The 19,595-nt window shown below is 43.3% G+C and overlaps 1 protein-coding gene across 2 annotated transcripts in view; it reads left to right on the top strand.

Annotated features, from left to right (window-relative positions):
• The window catches only part of LOC308376947 (NACHT, LRR and PYD domains-containing protein 3-like), a 41,149-nt gene that overhangs the window by 7,460 nt on the left and 14,094 nt on the right, over window positions 1-19,595 (top strand). For both annotated transcript variants that reach the window (XM_080853454.1, XM_080853455.1), the window contains exons 3-5: window positions 1,059-1,172; window positions 1,378-1,476; window positions 6,173-6,456. In XM_080853454.1, coding sequence (XP_080709580.1) covers window positions 1,059-1,172; window positions 1,378-1,476; window positions 6,173-6,456 — 497 coding nt within the window. The remainder of the gene's footprint in view (window positions 1-1,058; window positions 1,173-1,377; window positions 1,477-6,172; window positions 6,457-19,595) is intronic.

The following is a 19,595-nucleotide window of genomic DNA, read 5'->3' as shown; positions in this document are numbered from 1 at the left end:
CAGACACACACACTGGGACCAAAACATATTGAGATGAAATGCAGTTATAACTTAGCCTGGATACTAGACCGAACTAACCCCCACCCACAACATTTGAGGTCTGGAAGCTCGGTCTGGCATCGCTCCGTTGGGGAAAAATTATTGCCGACCAAAAGCAATACAGCCAATCAAAGTGTCAGGAAGGGCTTTATACGATGATGGACAGATGATCAACCATAACGTAGTCAACTACGTCACCAACGCTTGAGTTGAATTCGTTTTCAGCAAACATGGCTGCCGCTGGAGAGCTGAAATGTGGGGATTCAAGTCTGTTTAAAAAGATATTGACAGCGCATTCATTTTGAAAGATTAATAGAGAAACGCGATCAAGGAATTTGTCGATCGAAAAGATGTTTTTGCCGTCCTTCCTACGGGATCCGGTAAACGATTAATGTATCAGATGGCCATACTACGTTGCTCTGACTGGTTCTAGGTATCCAATTGAGTGAAGAGGCATTTTTTGTTGAAACACGCCCCATAATCATAGCTCAATGGAGCAGTATGAGACTCATATTCTGACTCGAATTATGAGTATGGCATTGTCAGGCTGGTTATAACTGGCAGTGGAGAGAAATTTCCATTTAATAATCTATCTATAATAACTGTCTGGGATTTAAGTGCATTTTGGCAACTAATTCTCTCTCTGTCACATGCAAACACTCATACCCAATAGCCTAATCTAACCAGTGTAACAAATGCCCAACCATAGATTCTATAGTTTTAAAATTTAGTAAAAATACTGGACTGTGGAACAGACACACACTGTGAGTGAGAGACAGACACAGACACAGACAGACACAGACAGACACAGACAGACACAGACAGACAGACAGACAGACAGACAGACAGACAGACAGACAGACAGACAGACAGACAGACAGACAGACAGACAGACAGACAGACAGACCGACCGACCGACAGACATTGGTGCAGATATTGTTATAACATTAAGTGTAAACACATCCACAGAGAAATTAGTCTATGTTGATTGGTTTCTTTTGTCTCCGTGTGTTTTGTAGACGACACACACACAGACCTCCATCTCCAGTGCCCAGCTGTGTGTCCATGAAGAGTGACCAGTCCATGCCTGAACCTCTTAACTTCAGCAGTGGACCAGTGCCATCAGGTCTAAAGTGAGTAGTTTTTATATGATTAATTCAAACATGTCGGTGTTGTCACATGCAATTATACACACACACACACACACACACACACACACACACACACACACACACACACACACACACACACACACACACACACACACACACACACACACACACACTTTTCTGATTGGTCTCTTGTGTCTCCTTGTGTTTGTAAACAACACACACACAGACCTCCATCCCCAGTGCCCAGCTGTGTGTCTATGAAGAGTGACCGGTCCATGGGACAGCCGCTCAATTTCAGCAGTGAATCAGTTCCATCAGGTCTAAAGTGAGTAGTTTTTATACGAACATATATCAGAGTTGTCACATGCAATTCTACGCACACACACACACACACACACACACACACACACACACACACACACATTTTATGTACTTTATTTGATTCCACATTACAAGTTAATATCAATTTTTTAGGAACCAAATATGATGAATTATCCAACAACTATTTGACCAACAAAACATCTTGTTATGGGAATGCATCATTAAGGGTACAGGAAACATCTCCTTCTCCAGATGAACATGCTCCCTATAACAGATGATATTGAGCAGTACTTAGCTAGCTGTCTGGCCCTTCTTTTACTTAGTCCACTGATGTTAAGTCCACTGACCACCAGCCTATGCACATGGCCTAGACTGCCAAAGACAAGAACAATGAGGACACATTTATAGCCACAGCTTTCAATGGCAGATGTTAGAGGATGGTATTTCAATTTTTTTGTACAATAGGATTCCTCCATGAACAGGTCAAAGGCACAGGCTACTTCAAAGAGTCTGACTATTTTTTCCTCTTGTGATATGCAAATGATGTCTGGTGTGTTGGGAATTCCTGAAAAGCAGTTTGTGGATGAGTTAAACCAGTGGGACTTGACAGAGGTATGTTTGTATAGTTGTTCCTGAGGGGCACAGGGGATCTGGGCAGCGATGAGGTCCACCAGTCTGTCATGTCTGGCAATATACAGTCCTTTGTAGGAAGGGCAACTGTTCATGATGTGGGCTACTGACTCCAGTTGTTGTGGTGGGTCATGTAGCATGCATAAGGGGGAATGAATAGATGGAAACCAGAGGGAGAGATTGTATTTTGTGGGGAGAACCTGTAGGCGTGCCTTCACACAGAAGATGAGTATCTCATCACTGATGGTGGCGTTATTGAAAATGGCATGTGATGTGGAGTGATCTGCACAGGTGAGTTTGGCTAATTTTCCTTGTAGTTTAAGGCTGGACCAGTACTCCATATTGTGGCCCCTTTGGATGGTAAGAAGGGTTTGCCTGGATGTTGATGGTAACAGGAGATGGGTGATGTTATTGTGTTGCAGCCTGGCTTGCACTGTGATTGATGAGTCATCCACCACTGCATCGGTGACCTCTACTGGTTGGTGGTTGGAGATCCATTTTAGCTCGGTGCCTGTCCTCCAGCACAAATCATTCAGGTCACGCCAGTCTGATGACACACCAAATCCCTGTGCCTGGGTATCCAGCTTGCCACTGCTCTTTCTTCTGAAACCCAGGAAGTTATCCTCACCACTGCCTGCACAAGCCACTTTGCGTTTCTTAAAGTCCAGCAGTAATGATGCTCTTGCCAGGTGTCTTACACTGTTGTCATCACAGTTTAGCATATTGACTAGATGTGACTGCCTCGCTGCTGTGTACTCCCACATACAGTTTGGAATGCCAAGCCCACCGTCCTGTTTCTTCTGGAAAATAAAACATCGTGTAGAATGTGTGTTAAGGCCCAGCCATTTCCTTACAACTTGCACAGTTTTATTGTCCATTGTGCGCAGATCTTTTTGTGGGATATGAACATTCGCAAAGAGATGTTGTATTTTGGCAAAGGCTATATCTCTGATTGCTTGGACTTTCAGAGTTGCTGGGAGAGGTGAGGTGTCAATCAGGTCCAGTCTGCTAATAAACTTCTGAACCAGATTGGTCACTTGTTCGCTCCAATCTCCCGCGATGTTGAATTTATGCCCTAAGTAGGTGTAGCTTTCTTGTCTGGCATACACTCTGAGTGGCTGGCCTGAGATGGTGAGGGCAGGGGGTTGGTCAGTCTTGGCTCTATACCAGCGGTTGCCTCCGCTCCTCCTCTCCCAAAACACTGCACATTTACTCTGTTTTACTTGAAGGCCAGACCAGGAGAGGAAGCTGTCGGTGCAAGCCATCATGTTCTTTATGACTCCCTCATCACGGGAGGCAATGACCACATCGTCAGCATAGCCCTGGACTGGGTTTGGTGACAACACTTGGGGTGGGGCATGTGTGCACAACCATTTCAGCCACTGGTTGATGGCAATGATAAAGTTGACTGCACTCCATGGGCAACCAGTTTTAATTCCCACTTTCAGTTTTACAGGCGGGGTGAGTTGTTTACCACAGATCACTTGCAGATAGGAATTACTGTAAACATCTTTTACTATGTCACAGTAGATCTTTGGCAGGTGTATGTCCTCCAGTGAATTCAACATGACTTCATGAGGCAGTGTACCAAATGCGTCCCTAAAGTCCAAGAATACCACATATAATTTGGCAGAGTCATGTTTGAAGTCATCAATCGCCGTCTTTAAAGAAAAAACATGTTCATTCATGCCTTGACGTTCAATATATGCCTTTTGCTTACATGATAAAGTTCCTGAGTCAACAAGCCATGGTAATATTCTGGACAGGAGGCACTTCATGAAGACTTTGTACACAGTTGGTAATAATGAGATGTCCCTCCATGTAGAGGGGTCATTGGGTACATTGTCTTTCTTTGGTATTCTGTGTATCAGTGCTCCCTTCCATGAACAGGGGACTTTACCATTAAGCAAACAGGTGTTAAATATGCTTCTTAGGGTGGGACACGACATTTGCCTGGTGGATTTTAGGGTTTCATAGGTTACACTGTCTGAACCACTTGCTTTGTTGTTGGGCAAGTTGAGTATAACTTTCTCTATCTCCTCGACTGAGAAGGCCGATGTTAGTGGCGGGGGTTCAGTAGCTATAATGTCAATGTCATTATTCCACGGGGGCAGCTCGCGCGACTTTGTTGATGGCATAGACTCGCATTTTTGTCGATAGTAATCATACACCTGCTCAGGATTACCCGACTCAGGCGGAGACGTCGGGAATATGCAGTTGTTTAGGATGATATCAATTGCTTTTTTTCTGCGGTGTTGCCACAGGTAAGTAAGCTTGTTTTTGCTTACCTTGTGTGGTGTTTTCAGATGTTCTTTTGTTGTCGCGGCAATCGATGGCTGTATCACATCTCGCAGAAAACGCAATTGACGCTCAATCCATTCAGCAGGGTTATCGACAGGTGTTTTTCGTGCGCTATCATCCAGTGGTAGAGTCTTTAAAATCCGTATCACATATTTCAGGAGTGGTATTCCAAACTCTCGTCCATCCGTGCGCTTTGTGGAAAAAATTCCGTTTTTAAAAAAGACTCCATGAAGGATTTTAAACATCCGCGCCCATTTCCGAGGATCTCCAGCAAGGACAAAGTTTTGTTTGTCCTGTAATCTCTTTGTGTCCAGGCCTTGTCTAAACAGTCTTTCATGGTGTTGGAAATCATTCCATTCGGTATCCGTGAGTAATCTCTCGAAATTGGTAAAATCCTGAATGTTGCCTGCTGATGATCGCTGTTGTGGGGTAGGGTCTAGGACTTGCTTGCGTTGTTTGTAAATTTTACCGCTTTGAATTGCGTCTTTAAAAGCGCACTTAATGGATGTTGTTAAACACATAACAAGAAGTGTAGTGATCAGAATCATGTCGGAAAATTCTCTACTTTAACGACGGCAGTTACGACGGGTGATGTGGCCTAGTGTGGAATTTAGTCAGAGGTCAGACTGGCGTGCGCTCTGCTCCGCCGCCATGACACACACACACACACACACACACACACACACACACTCACACTCTGTTCCACAGCAAATCAAATGTGAATGCAGGAGCTATTAGCCTTTCATCCCTACCAAGTCATAGGTGTAAACCCTACTAGGTGATGCATGTAGAGGTGTAACACACACAAACACACAAACACACACACCCACACACACACATGGAAATGCATTTGACACACATTTCTTTTCTTCTGCGTCTGCAGTGTGTTGAGGCCTCCTCTGCATGAACACATGAAGTCAGCATGGAATATGTTGCTTAGCAACACCTGAAACTTTAATAACTAAGCATTTTTATAACTAAGCATGTGGTCGCTGATGTCTACATTGCCCATATTAAGTAACCACACTTGGCTCTCTTTGGCACTCTTTTCTCATGAGGGTGAAAGTAGCTGAATTTCCATTCACCCTAATTATATCATAAAGATTAACAGACATGAAGTACCTATCAAGGTGTAAGAGAGTTCTACTTGTAAATGATTCAGACAAGCGTGGAACTGCTTGTGCCGCAGTGCCAATACCTTACTCTACAATGCCAATACCTTACTTCTCCTTGCCACAGGAGATTCTTCTTTTCCTCTGCTGTCACATCCACACTGACTATATTCACATTGAGTCAGCTGATTGATACTCCTGTCTTGTTGGCTCATTTTAATTTGTATGCACCTAAGGCAGGCCATGTAGACAGACATTCCAAAGAAAGTCTCCAGCTCTTCAGGTGCACTAATTGGTAAAAACTGGCAAATTATACAATTCAGCGTCCATGTATTTCTCAAATTCCTGAAATGAATCACATCCAGTTCATCAGGGTTGGGATTCCATGATTGTACTGGTGCCTGGACGTCACACTAATTGGTGAAAATTGACATATTATTATATTTGCTGAAGTGAAATGTAGTCCAGTCTGCTTTTATGTGAGGGTATTAATGAATTATCTCCACCATGGGTAAAAACCTTAAGACACTAAAATTAGTTTCTTCATTAGTCAAATAATAAGTGTTCTTCATGTTATGTCTCTGCAGTGCTGATCTAAATGTTTCTACATTAACTATCCCTTGTTTACTAGTTCTGCTCCATGTTCTGTGTCTGCAGCGAACTGAGTGCTGATCTGACCCAGGATCAGTCCAGGTGTGGAGTATGTGAGAGGGTACTGAGGGACCCAGTCATCACCACCTGTGGACACAGTTTCTGCAGGCAGTGCATCAGCAGCTACTGGGAGAAGCCTGGACTACCAGGAGACCAAGCCTGTACCCAGTGTGTAAAGACATGCAGAACTCAACCTCCTCTACAGCCTCTTCTGGATGAACACACAGACATGGTAGAAAGCAGCAGACACCTGCAAACTGAACACACACTAGACAGAAGGATTAAACCAGGTGAGGGTTTCCTGATGTTCTTACTTTTATGAGATCTGATGAAGGAGTAGCGGTTACACTTTTGAATGATCATATATTTATAATGCATTATTCTGTCTGAAAATTATAACGATTTATAATGAACTGAGACAATGTATCATAAAGAGTCATTGTGAGGACATATACATAATTATAATGAGTGTTACAATGACTTATAGCTACTTTAAAATGCATTAGTAATGCCCTTAGAGGGCCTTATAGGTGCAAACTTCATAGAAAGTGTTACTGAAGTAGCATATAAGATAGGGGTCAGGAACCTTTTCAGCTGACAGAGCCATACAAAAATAGAAAGATTTTTCCTAAAGGAGCCAGAAAAAAACCATAATATGAAGTTATTTTCATTGTCATTCTTGATTTTGCGGATGTTCTTACACTGATAACACATTTATGTGCTTTTATACACAGAAAATACATTCCATTGCAACATCAAAGTGTATCAATAGTGTTTGGTCATTTTGTCATGTTTGACTAAAGATGCTAGTGTTTTTAAAATGAAATATTATATGATATATATTTTCTGCATACTTTATGTGTTGTTAAGGCGAGACACGGCAGGCAAAAACATCGTTTTTTTCAGCAGTGGTCAATTTTGAGATTTTGAGCTAGTTCACTCCCTAAACATGTAATCTTTCATACTAGCATAAAGAAAATATCCCTATTATACATTAATCTGTATATTTATTCACATTTTGTCCGTTCGCGGCGTCAGCATTCTCCTAGGTTTCCTGGAAAGTTAGCATTCTAACGTAACGTGCAGTATATCGGCTTTCTGATGCCTGACATGTTTGGTATGGTTGAAAAGCTATGCTTCTCCCACACAACGCTATGTACTCCAAATAAGGACATTTCCTTTCCAGCAGTAACCAATGATGTTAGCAAAAACGGGGCTTTAAACCTAAAGACACAATTTCATTGGTTTGCGTTGGTTTCTGATAACGTGATTCGTTCAGACGCATCACGTGGTATGGCTTGATACTTTGCTGGAATCTTTAAATGCGATTTTCTCAAAATTTGTTTTTTGTCATACTCCAAGGAAAAAATCTCCACTTCAGTTCAACCTATATATACCAAGTTTTCCAGTCTTGTACCCAACTATATTATGAAGACATTTACAGAGGGATTTGTAAATATATTATTCTTAGCCTGAATTATATAACATTATAACCCCAAAAACATGGCGAAAATCGATTTTTTTTAAGGCTATTGACAGTCTTTTCTGATTTACAGGAAAACAAAAGTAGATATCCATAAATCCCTCTGCAATTTCTTTCCCATCTAATATGCCAACAAAAGGGAAAAGGAATTTTTAACCTGGCTTTATCCCATGATCAGATTTTGTATTTTAAACATTATGCAAATGAGCGCATATTTAATGAGAATGCCTTATTTGCATATTCAAACATCAAAAAACAAAAAACTTGTAATACATTTTTTTCTCATCTAAACATGAGTAAACAACTCATGGTGATACCTATTATTTAAGATGTTTACCCTATTCACCTGTAGTGTCTCGCCTTAATTGTTTAACAATTTTTAAATACACAAAACATTGATAATCCTGAGATTTGGATTTGTACTAGTTGTATGTATGTTCCAGTATTCTTGGAATTTCTGTTATTTTAAATAAAACTGAGCAGTACATCTCTTTATAACTTGTCAAACGATTACCTGCATGGTTAGAAAGGTTTAAATTCTAATGTAAAACTCTAACCCTAAATCTAAATTAAATGTTTTTAAAAAACATTACCGACATTTATATCAGTCTGGTCAATTATGACCAGAACCTCTACAAGTCTAACCATGTTGCAAACACAGCATGAGGGTTAAGATCATCTAGACCACGGGTCGGGAAACGTATAGCCTCTGGGCCATATAGCATTTACACAGGATCATGAAATTATATACATTACATCATTGACTTTATTCTGTTTGCTATTCAGTGGGAGAATTTGTGAATGCGTTTGTAGAATTATGCATTATTATAATACATGCATGGATACATTATTAGCATATTATGTATAACGACAACATCATAACTGTGACTAATGTTTTAAAGAAGGCTAAGTGTAGTCATGTAGGACCCCTAATATCTCTGTAAATACCCACATGGCTCTTGGTAGGAGAAAGATTTCAATTCAATTGTATTTGTATAGTGCCATAACAATGCAATTGCCTCTAGGCGCTTAACAGAGCCCAGAGCCTAAACCCCCTTAGTGCATGCACAACGGCAACAGGGGCAAGGAAAAACTCCCTGTTGGGCAGGAAGAAACCTTAAGCAGAACCACGGCACATAAGGGAGTACCCATCTGCTTGAGGTCGGCCGGGTGGAGACAGGAAGGTGGGACAGGGGGAAGGGGGTAAGGGAAGTAGCCCTTTTTGGCCCAACTTTAACATGGTCAGGTATTGAAAATGTCCCCGATGCTCCCCAATGGGAAGTGCGGTGCCGATTTGGGAACAATGAGGGACTCTTGGGAGGGACGATGGGGAACATGATGACTCAATAGGGAACAACCGTACCGAGCCCAAAAGTCCACTGAGGGGACTCATTGAGCCATTGGACATTAGGAACACTAAAGGCCATTAGAGACACCACAGGCCCCAAAAATCCTCCGAAAGGCCTTTCAGAGCCACCGGACAAAGGGGAACACCGCTTTTTTAGCCCATATGTCCCAGACCACCTTCAGAGCCACGGGACTAAAGGGAACATCCTTTTTAACCCCAAATGTCCCAGACCACCTTCAGAGCCCCGGGACATAAGGGAACATCCTTTTTAAGCCCAAATGTACCAGACCACCTTCAAAGCCACGGGACACAAGGGAACACCGCTTCTTATGCCTTCATGTCCCAGACCACCTTCAGAGCCACGGGACATAAGGAAACAATGCTTTTTATGTCTTGAGATATGTTCCCAATTGTCCTAACCCTAATCCCCTACCCAAATTTCCCAAAAGCCTTCCAAATGTCCCAAACATTTCTCATAAGCTTTTACCTCTCCACCCTTGGAAATTAGATTTTTGATTTAAGCTTTTTTCATGAGGCAATCTCTGATTGCCTCGATATCGGACTATGTCGCATAGCGTCTAAGGTCGGACTAGCCTGCGTTGGTTTCGTTTTGGCCACACGTTCCCTGACGGAGTTAGCCATAGGAAGGTTCCTGCGTCTCGCCGTTCGAACCGGTGTTCCCTGGACAAAAGACGCAACGTCCCTGCATATTTGGAAGAGACTAGTAGTTACTTTACCTTAAGAGAGTCACTGTTACTTTCCTTGGTTTTTATTCTTCTCAAATGTCAGTTATGTTCTCAAGTGTCCCATACCCCCCCGAGCCAAAACAGTCAATCCGACGACCATGCACTATTTTCGGGCACACATATGTCCCAAGAGTGCCTCAAAAGTCCCATGGTCCCAGGTTGTACCTTTCCCTTCCCTCGGTCCAGCAATAACATACAAGGTTGAACATGGTCTCGTTGGAAAGGAAATTATTGAATTACGTTAGCGGGATAAGAATTGTGACCGCTCTACCCTTCGTTCCAGTTTTATGAGTCCATAAAATCTGACCTCTGGCATTGAAGTATCTCTGCAAGGCAAGGTCGCACAAACTCAACTGTAGGCTCGTTGGAAAGGCCATGGTCACTTTAGTGGGGGTACATAGTGGTTGCATCCCTTTTTGACCCTCATGGCCAAAGTAATATATGAAAAACCTTAGAACCCTTCAGGCCAAAAAGTTTAAATCATTGTATGTCTTTGCTCGAAGCATGTAGAATCTTAAGGGTGGGTTCATTCGAAAGCCCATCCCTCAATTAAGGGGAGGGGTGGGGTTTCAGGTTCATAAATACTTTCATTCATCAAAAATGTAGGTTTTGTATTTATAGTTCTCTAATATCAGTTATGTTCCCAAACGTCCTACCCCAATTATCCCGAAAGTGCCTCATATGTCAGTTATGTTCCCAATTGTCCTAACCCAACTGTCCCTACCCAAAAGTCCCTTAAGTGCCTTCAAATGTTAGTTATGTTCTCAATTGTCCCAACCCAAATGTCCCACCTAAACTTCCCATAAGCCCCCAAAATGTCCCAACCCTTTCTCATAAGTGTTTACCTCTCCACCCTATTCCCTTGGAAATTTTTGCGACGAAGATTTTTGATTTAAGCTTTTTTCATGAAGCCATGTCCGATTGCCTCGAGATCCGACTATGTCGCATAGCGCCTAAAGTCGGACTAGCCTGCGTTGGTTTCGTTTAGGCCAAACGTTCCCTGACGGAGTTTGCCATAGGAAGGTTCCTGCGTCTCGCCGTTCGAACCGGTGTTCCCTGGACAAAAGACGCAACGTCCCTGCATATTTGGAAGAGACTAGTAGTTACTTTACCTTAAGAGAGTCACTGTTACTTTCCTTGGTTTTCATTCTTCTCAAATGTCAGCTATGTTCTCAAGTGTCCCATACCCCCCCCGAGCCAAAACAGTCAGTCCGACGACCATGCACTATTTTCGGGCACACATATGTCCCAAGAGTGCCTCAAAAGTCCCATGGTCCCAGGTTGTACCTTTCCCTTCCTTCGGTCCAGCAATAACGTACAAGGTTGAACATGGTCTCGTTGGAAAGGAAATTATTGAATTACGATAGCGGGATAAGAATTGTGACCGCTCTACCCTCTGTTCCAGATTTATGAGTCCATAAAATGTGACCCCTGGCATTGGAGTATCTCTGCAAGGCAAGGTCGCACAAACTCAACTTTAGGCTCTTTGGAAAGGCCATGGTCACTTTAGTGGGGGTACATAGTGGTTGCATTCCTGTGTGACCCTCATGGCCAAAGTAATATATGAAAAACCTTAGAACCCTTCAGGCCAAAAAGTTTAAATCATCTTATCTCTTTGCTCAAAGCACGTAGCATCTTAAGGGTGGGTTCATTCGAAAGCCCATTCCTCAATTAAGGGGAGGGGTGGGGTTTCAGGTTCATCAATACTTTCATTCATCAAAAATGTAGGTTTTGTATTTATAGTTCTCCAATGTCAGTTATGTTCCGAAACGTCCTAACCCAAATGTCCCGAAAGTGTCTCAAATCTCAGTTATGTTCCCAATTATCCTAACCCAAATGTCCCTACCCAAATGTCCCATAAGTCCCCCATATGTCAGTTATGTTCTCAATTATTCCAACCCAAATGTCCTACCCAAATTTCCCTAAAGCCCCCCAAATGCCCCAACCCTTTCTCATAAGTTTTTACCCCTCCACCCTATTCCCTCGGAAATTTTTGTGACGAAGATTTTTGATTTTAGCTTTTTTCATGAGGCAATGTCCGATTGCCTCGAGATCGGACTATGTCGCATAGCACCTAAAGTCGGACTAGCCTGCGTTGGTTTCGTTTTGGCCACAAGTTCCCTGACAAAGTTAGCCATAGGAAGGTCCCTGCATCTCGACGTTCGAACCGGTGTTCCCTGGACAAAAGACGCAACGTCCGTGCAAATTTGGATGATTTTGGACAAGTTTTGGAGGAGATGAGGAGTCTTGAGTAAAGGACTTTTGGGTATACATTCCCATTCATTTTCCCTTTGCAAAAAATCCCCCAAAAACCCATTCAAACGCATGCCAATTGTCCCGTCTCCCGCGGCAAAACGGTACGTACTACGAGGTCAACACCAACGCTCACGCGACCGACACGGACCCACGAACAACATATTTCGAGCTTGGTTCCGGGAGACGTACGGAACAAAAGTAGCCCCGATTGGAACAACTTTTCACAACGGTCTTGTCGGCTATGCGGCCTATACCATTCCGGATGGAGAAGTCAGGACAATCAATTAAGAGCCAGAAGGGCTTTAAAAATATTTTGACCTTTTGACCTCATACTAGGCCCCAATGGCTGTCTCTGTGCAAATTTTGGTGTCAATGGCCCTTACGGGGGAGGAGCTAGGGGCCCCGAAAGATTGTCCCATTTGTCCCAAAAGTTCTCAATTGTCCCAAACTAGTGTCAGACATCCCTTGTTTGAGGAATTTTGCACCTAACATTTGCCGATCTGCTCGAGCTCAAACTATGTCGCATAATGGGACATGGCGGACTAGAGGGCGTTGGTTTCGTGACTGTCACGCGTTCCCCGACCGAGTTTGCCAAAGGAAGGTCCATGCGTCTCGCCGTTCGAACCGGTGTTCCCTGGACAAAAGACGCAACGTCCCTACAAATTTGGATGATTTTGGACAAGTTTTTTGAGGAGATGAGGAGCCTTGAGTAAAGGACATTTGGGTATACATTCTCATTCATTTTCCCTTGCAAAAAAATCCCCCAAAAACCCATTCAAACGCATGCCAATTGTCCCGTCTCCCGCGGCAAAACGGTACGTGCCACGAGGTCAAGACCAACGCTCACGCGACCGACACGGACCCACGAACAACATATTTCGAGCTTGGTTCTGGGAGACGTACGGAACAAAAGTAGCCCCGATTGGAACGACTTTTCACAACGGTCTTGTCGGCTAAGCGGCCTATACCATTCCGGATGGAGAAGTCAGGACAATCAAATAAGAGCCAGAAGTGTTTTAAAAATATTTTGACCTTTTGACCTCATACAAGGCCCCAATGGCTGTCTCTTTGCAAATTTTGGTGTCAGTGTCCCTTACGGGGGAGGAGCTAGGGGCCACGAAAGATTGTCCCCTTTGTCCCAGAAGTTCTCTAATGTCCCATGCATACAGGCTCTGATTGCCCCCCCCCCAAACTTAAAATGGCAGAACTGTTCCCAGTTGTCCCTGGGAAAAATGGGAACAGTTGGGACATTTAGGGTGCAAAGGCTCTCAATTGGCAGAACTGTTCCCAATTGTCCCATAAATTCGGGACAAATGGGAACATTCGGGACATATGAGCTCCCCAGGTGCTCCCCTTGAATGTCCCAACAGTTCCCGACTGTCCAGGATTTTCCACTCCAAAATGCCTGCCAATTGTCCCCCATTGTTCCCAATTGTTCTCCGCCTTGTGGCCAAAAGCGGTACTGGGACAAATGGGACCCATGGCCCGAAACTTTGAAGAATTCCTGACCGGCCCCTGGGGGCCACTCCGGCAAACCGACGCTCCCGGGCGGCAGCGGCAAAAATCTAGGTAATTGCCAGACGTGTTTGCTATTTTTCACGGCATCCGGTGACCCCGGCAAGGGTTGCCGAAAAAAGTGCTCCGTTAGCCGAAAACGGACGATCGGGTTTCATGGGGCGCGTGCCTAATGTCCGGTACTTCCCTAAGGTGGGAAGGGGAAGGGCTCTGTGGCAGAAGAGGAAAGGAAGCAACATGGGTTATACACAGCCAGCATTTGGTCACTGGACATAATATGTATACAGACATCTGGTGGTAAATACATGATACAGGCAAGACCAGATTACTGTGCAAATAGGGTTACTGTTACAGGGGTAAGGGATGTGGGGACAAAAAGACCAGATTACTGTGCCAATAGGGTTACTGTTACAGGGGTAAGGGATGTGGGGACAAAGAAATATTTCGGTGGTGGCAATAATGTATATTGTATATAAATGCTAGCATAGGGTATTGGGTAGAGTAGGTGTACGGCAATGCAGTGATGGTGGGTGCGATTGGCCGAGGGTTTCTCCAGGTAGACCAGGTGGAGAGACTACGTGCAGAGTGGTGGGGGTGAGGAGCGATAGTTCCACTTCCATCAGCGATTGGAACATGCTATAGGGGAGAGAGAACATTTATGTTAGTAGACATCAATTTCAGAAACAGATAGGGAGATGCATTTGGGTAATAGATTTAACAGTAGGCAATATGGCTATTTTATCAGTGTTATTATAGGTAAAAGCAATATGATATGGAAGGAGAGAGAGAGAGAGAAAGGGGGAAGATATATTTAGTAATGCTGGCATTTGTTATTAGCCGGGGCCGTACATGCATCCACTCGGCAAGGTTTGAGACGGTGAGATGATGGTGTGGACAAACCGAGAGGCTGTATTGTTCGTTACATTGAAGTATAAGCTGTTATGCCGGGGCCGTACATGCATCCACTCAGCAAACAGGATACACTTTTGGCTAGCGCAACAGGTCATGGGTTTGTTGACGCAATTACTTTTGGGTATAGGGTGCACTAAAGAGGAATGTCTTGGCTGTATTGTTCGTTATATTGAAGTATAAGCTGTTATGCCGGGGCCGTACATGCATCCACTCAGCAAACAGGATACACTTTTGGCTAGCGCAGCAGGTGATGGGTTTGTTGACGCAATTGCTTTTTGCTATAGGATGCATTAAAGAGGATTGTCTTAAGCTTTGATTTGAATATAGGTACGGTGTCTGCATCTCGGATGGAGGCAGGGAGGTTATTCCAGAGGAGGGGTGCTCAGTAGCTAAAGGCTCTGCCTCCTATTGTGGTTTTTGATATTCTTGGAATTACCAGGAGGCCTGCACTCTGGGAACGGAGCAGCCTTGAAGGGCAATAGGGGACGACTAATTCCTTGAGGTAGTTTGGAGCCAGGCCGTTTAGGGCTTTATATGTTAGCAGGAGTACTTTGAAATCGATTCTACTTTTGACGGGGAGCCAATGCAACGAAGTGAGTACCGGTGAGATGTGTTCATATTTTTCAGTTCTGGTGAGTGTACGAGCAGCAGCGTTCTGTATAAGTTGAAGGCTCTTTATTGTGTTAATGCTGCATCCGGACAGGAGAGCATTACAGTAATCGAGGCGGGAAGTAATAAATGCATGGATTAGTTTTTCTGCATCTTGGAGGGATAAGACCTTTCTAATTTTGGCAATATTGCGTAAATGAAAAAATGATGTCTGTGAGATCTGTTTTATGTGTGAGTCAAGTAGGAGGTCTTGGTTGATAGTTACGCCAAGGTTTTTGATGGTAGTGTTGGGTGTTGGGAAGCCATTGAGTGTGGGTAGATGGGTAGATAGTGTAGTTCTCAGTTGATCGGGGCCTACAAGCATAACCTCAGTTTTATCAGAGTTGAGGAGCAGAAAGTCGTTAGTCATCCAAGATTTTACATCATGGAGGCAAGCTTCTATCTTGGGTAGATGTACAATTTCATCAGGTTTCATTGATAGGTAGAGTGGGGTGTCGTCAGCATTGCAATGGAAGTTAATGCCATGTTTCCTTATGACAGCACCTAAGGGTAGCATATAAAGGGAAAAAAGCAGTGGTCCAAGGACAGAGCCTTGTGGGACACCGTAGCTTACTCTGGTGTGATTTGACGACTTCTCATGGACATGAACAAATTGATGGCGATCAGAGAGGTAAGATCTAAACCAAGATAGGGCACAGCCTTTGATGCCAACGTGATGTTCAAGTCTCTGTAGCAGGATCAGATGATCTATAGTGTCGAAAGCAGCACTAAGGTCTAGGAGAACAAGTATTAAGGTGCACTCATGATCAGATGCGATTAGTAGGTCATTTAAGACTTTGACTAAGGCCGTTTCAGTGCTGAGGTGGTCCCTAAAACCGGATTGGAGGGTTTCTTCAATTTTGTTTTGTTGTATGAAAGAAGTAAGTCGCTTAGCAACTAGTTTTTCAAGTATTTTTGACAAGAAAGGGAGGTTAGATATGGGTCTATAGTTAGCGAGATTATCGGGATCAAGGTTAGGTTTTTTAAGAGATGGTTTTATCACTGCTATTTTGAAAGATTGTGGGATGTAGCCTGAGATTAGTGAATTATTCATTACATTGAGTAATGTCTCACTTAATAAGGGAAGTGCATGTTTAAGTAATTTTGTGGGGATAGGGTCCAGTAGGCACGTTGATGATTTAGATGAGAGGATCAAGGAGTTTAGTTCAGGGAGGTCGGTGGGTGCGAAGAATTCAAGGATCGCACCCGGTTGAAGGGGTGTTGCCATGGCGCATTTTGGAAGGGGTGTAGGGTCACAAAGGGGGAGGAAACTTTGAATTTGTTCTCTTATTTTGAGGATTTTATTATTGAAAAAGGTCATGAAATCATTACCACTAAAGATTATGAGAACCGAATGTTCGATTGTGTTGTGGTTTTTTGTTAGCCTAGAAAGTGTGTTAAATAGGAACTTTGGGTTGTTTTTATTACTATCAATCAATGAAGAATAGTAAGCTGATTTCGCCTCAGAGAGTACTTGTTTATATCTTAGAAGACTATCCTTCCACGCCAGAAGTTTGGTGGAGTACCTTTTTTTTTTCTAGTTTTCGTGTGGTTTGTTTGAGTGTGCGAGTCTGATCAGTGTACCATGGGGCTAGTTTTTTCAGTTTTCTTATTCTCTTTTTTAGTGGTGCAACAGCGTCGAGGGTTGAGTGCAACACATGTATGACGCCTTCAGTTAGTAGGTCGATATAAGGTGGGGAAGTGCATATGCCATTTACTTTGCCAGTGGTAGTAGCTAAGGTGAGGGCGACGGGTAGTTGGACCGATGTTGGACGGAGTTCTAATTTCATGTTGAATGTAATTAGGTGGTGGTCCGAGAGGGTAGTACTTTGGGGTAGAGCTATAGGGCGGTCAATTTCTAGGCCATACGTTAATTATTATTAACGGTTAATACAAGGTCAATGGTGTGATTATGGTAGTGAGTTGGTGTGTTTACATGCTGTGAGAACTAGGGGTGCAACGGATCAAAAAACTCACGGTTCGGATCGTTCCTCGGATCAGAGTCACGGATCGGATCATTTTTCGGATCGGCAAAAGAAAAAAAAAATAGACAAGACCAATAAACAGGTGGAGGAAGGGGCTGCTTAAAGGCACCCAGTGCAACTTTATGTAAACATTCAAAGAAAAATAAACATTCAATTTCTAGTCTTTTTTACACGTAGTAAGTTTCAATAACTCCATACCATTACATATCGACATTCAAGGAGCAAAGATGAGACGTCGTTGTGCGGTGAGAACTGATAGAAAATCGTAAACAACAACAATCGCCGGTGGGGAGAAGCCATTTTTCCATTGACTGGAAGCCTGCTGTATTTATTGTAGGTTACAAAAAATAAAGAAAATGGCGGCGATTGTTGTTGTTATCAATTTTCTATCAGTTCTCACCACACAACGACGTCTCATCTTTGCTGCTTGAATGTCGGTATGTAATGGTATGGAGTTATTGAAACTTACTACGTGTAAAAAAGACTAGAAATTGAATGTTTATTTTTAAGCCTCGAAAGTTGCACTGGGTGCCTTTAAATGCCGCGGTGATGAGCGGTTGTTGAGCCGCTTTCGGTTTCACTCCTGTCAGTGAAACACCGGGGTGATGTCGCTGTAAATGCGTGGCCATGCTCGATGTGTTTCCACTGTTGTATGGCTTTCTGGTGCCACAGTGCCTACACACTGTCACGGTTTTATCCACCAACCTCTTTCCTTCTGCATTCAATTTGACAGGGGAGCCAAAATGCTCCCAAACAGGGGATTTAAATGTGGGGCGTTCAAGTTCTTCTGTTCCTCCGCTCGCCATGACCACGCTGTGTTGCAGGTTTTTCTTTATGTTAGCAATCGCTATGTCAGCTACGTGTTACGTCTGTGTGGTAACCTAGGCGACAGGTTTGTGTGGCAGCGCTAGTATATGGAAACAGACGTAGCACTAGAGGCAGCAGTTATCGTTACAGTAGTCACCGAAGTCTAGCCTACTTTTATTTTCCATGCCCACTGTTCTACATGTTGTACGCTGAGGACAATAAATCACAACGAGCCATAGGACTGTTTGCTTATTGAAAAGGGAACTGTTGCAGACTTTTACCCAGAGCGTGTTAAGTAGCTCTGTCCCTGGAACTAGCAGGAATGGTTACGGCTGTGTGTGGACTGAACATGCGCACAATTTTTTTTTTTTCATAAATCAATCCGCGGATCATGCGTGTGCCGAACCGAAATAGATGATCCGAACGGATCACGGATCAATGATGATCCGTTGCACCCCTAGTGAGAACCCGATAGAGTCTATCAGTGATTGGAATGCAATTGTAAGGCTATTATTTTCATTATCCATATGGATATTAAAATCTCCCACTATCAGGATTTTATCAGAATTTACAATCAGGGCGGATAGGAAATCGGAAAATTCGGATAAAAATTCAGTGTAGGGACCTGGTGGTCTATATAGTGTCACAAGAGTGACCGGGTTAGTGGCTTTAGAGTTTGGATGCATAAGATTAAGTACGAAGACTTCAAATGATGCAAATTTAAATGTAGGTCTTGGGGAAATACATTGATTAGCGAGGGAAATTGTAGCAACTCCACCTCCACGTCCAGTGCTGCGGGGGATGTGGCAGTTAACATGGCTTGGAGGGGTTGATTCGTTTAAGGCTATGAATTCATCTGGTTTTAGCCAGGTTTCAGTTAGGAAAAGTATTTGGATGTTGTTGTCTGTTATCAGCTCATTTATAAGTGCACCTTTTGATGTTAGGGACCGAATGTTAATAAGGCCCAGTTTTAGTATTGTGCAAGTTTCATTTTGTGCTGATAAGGTTTGTATCTTAGTAAGGTTTTCCTGATTATTGTTTCTTCTAGTGTGAGTTGCGTTGGGTTTATCTGTTCTGGGTATAGATACCGTTTGTATGTGGTTTAATATGGGCAGAGAGTGTACTGGTGCAGCAGGAGTTAGTGTGGGGTAATAGGTCTGCCTTCCAGTTCTAGTTATTGGTTGTCAGTAGTACGTTTGGGCTAGGTGGTTTTTTAAGTTTTGAGAAAGGAGGCTAGCACCCTCTTTAGAGGGGTGGATGCCATCCTTCTGTAGTAGCCCAGGCTTCCTCCAAAAAGTTGGCCAGTTATTTATAAAATCTACGTTATTGTGTGAGCACCGATAGTCTACTGTACATTTCGTCGCCGTGGTTGATAGGCATAGGGCCAGAACACACTACAGAGTCTGCCATTTGTGTTGCGGTAGCAAATAACGATATAAAATTTAGCTTGGTGGTTTCCGATTGCCGTAGGTGGACATCGTTTACGCCTGTGTGAATAATTATTTTAGAGAATCTCCGATCAGCGATTAGTTTTAAGTGGGATTCGATGTCATTTGCTCTAGCTCCCAGTATACAGTTCAATGTTTGTAACGGGGTTGCGAGTTGAATATGCCTCAGGGTGGAGTCACCAATAACGAGAACTTTATCATCAGTATCGGTGGTAATAAAGGGAGAGAAACGGTTTTAAGTTAGGATGGGATACGAGTGTGATACGGGCTTTGAATGTCTT

This window comes from Sprattus sprattus (genome assembly GCF_963457725.1).
Source record: "Sprattus sprattus genome assembly, chromosome: 1".
Lineage (NCBI taxonomy): Eukaryota > Metazoa > Chordata > Actinopteri > Clupeiformes > Clupeidae > Sprattus > Sprattus sprattus.
The sequence above is the reverse complement of the archived record's forward strand: the minus strand, read 5'-3'. Positions and strand labels throughout refer to the sequence as shown.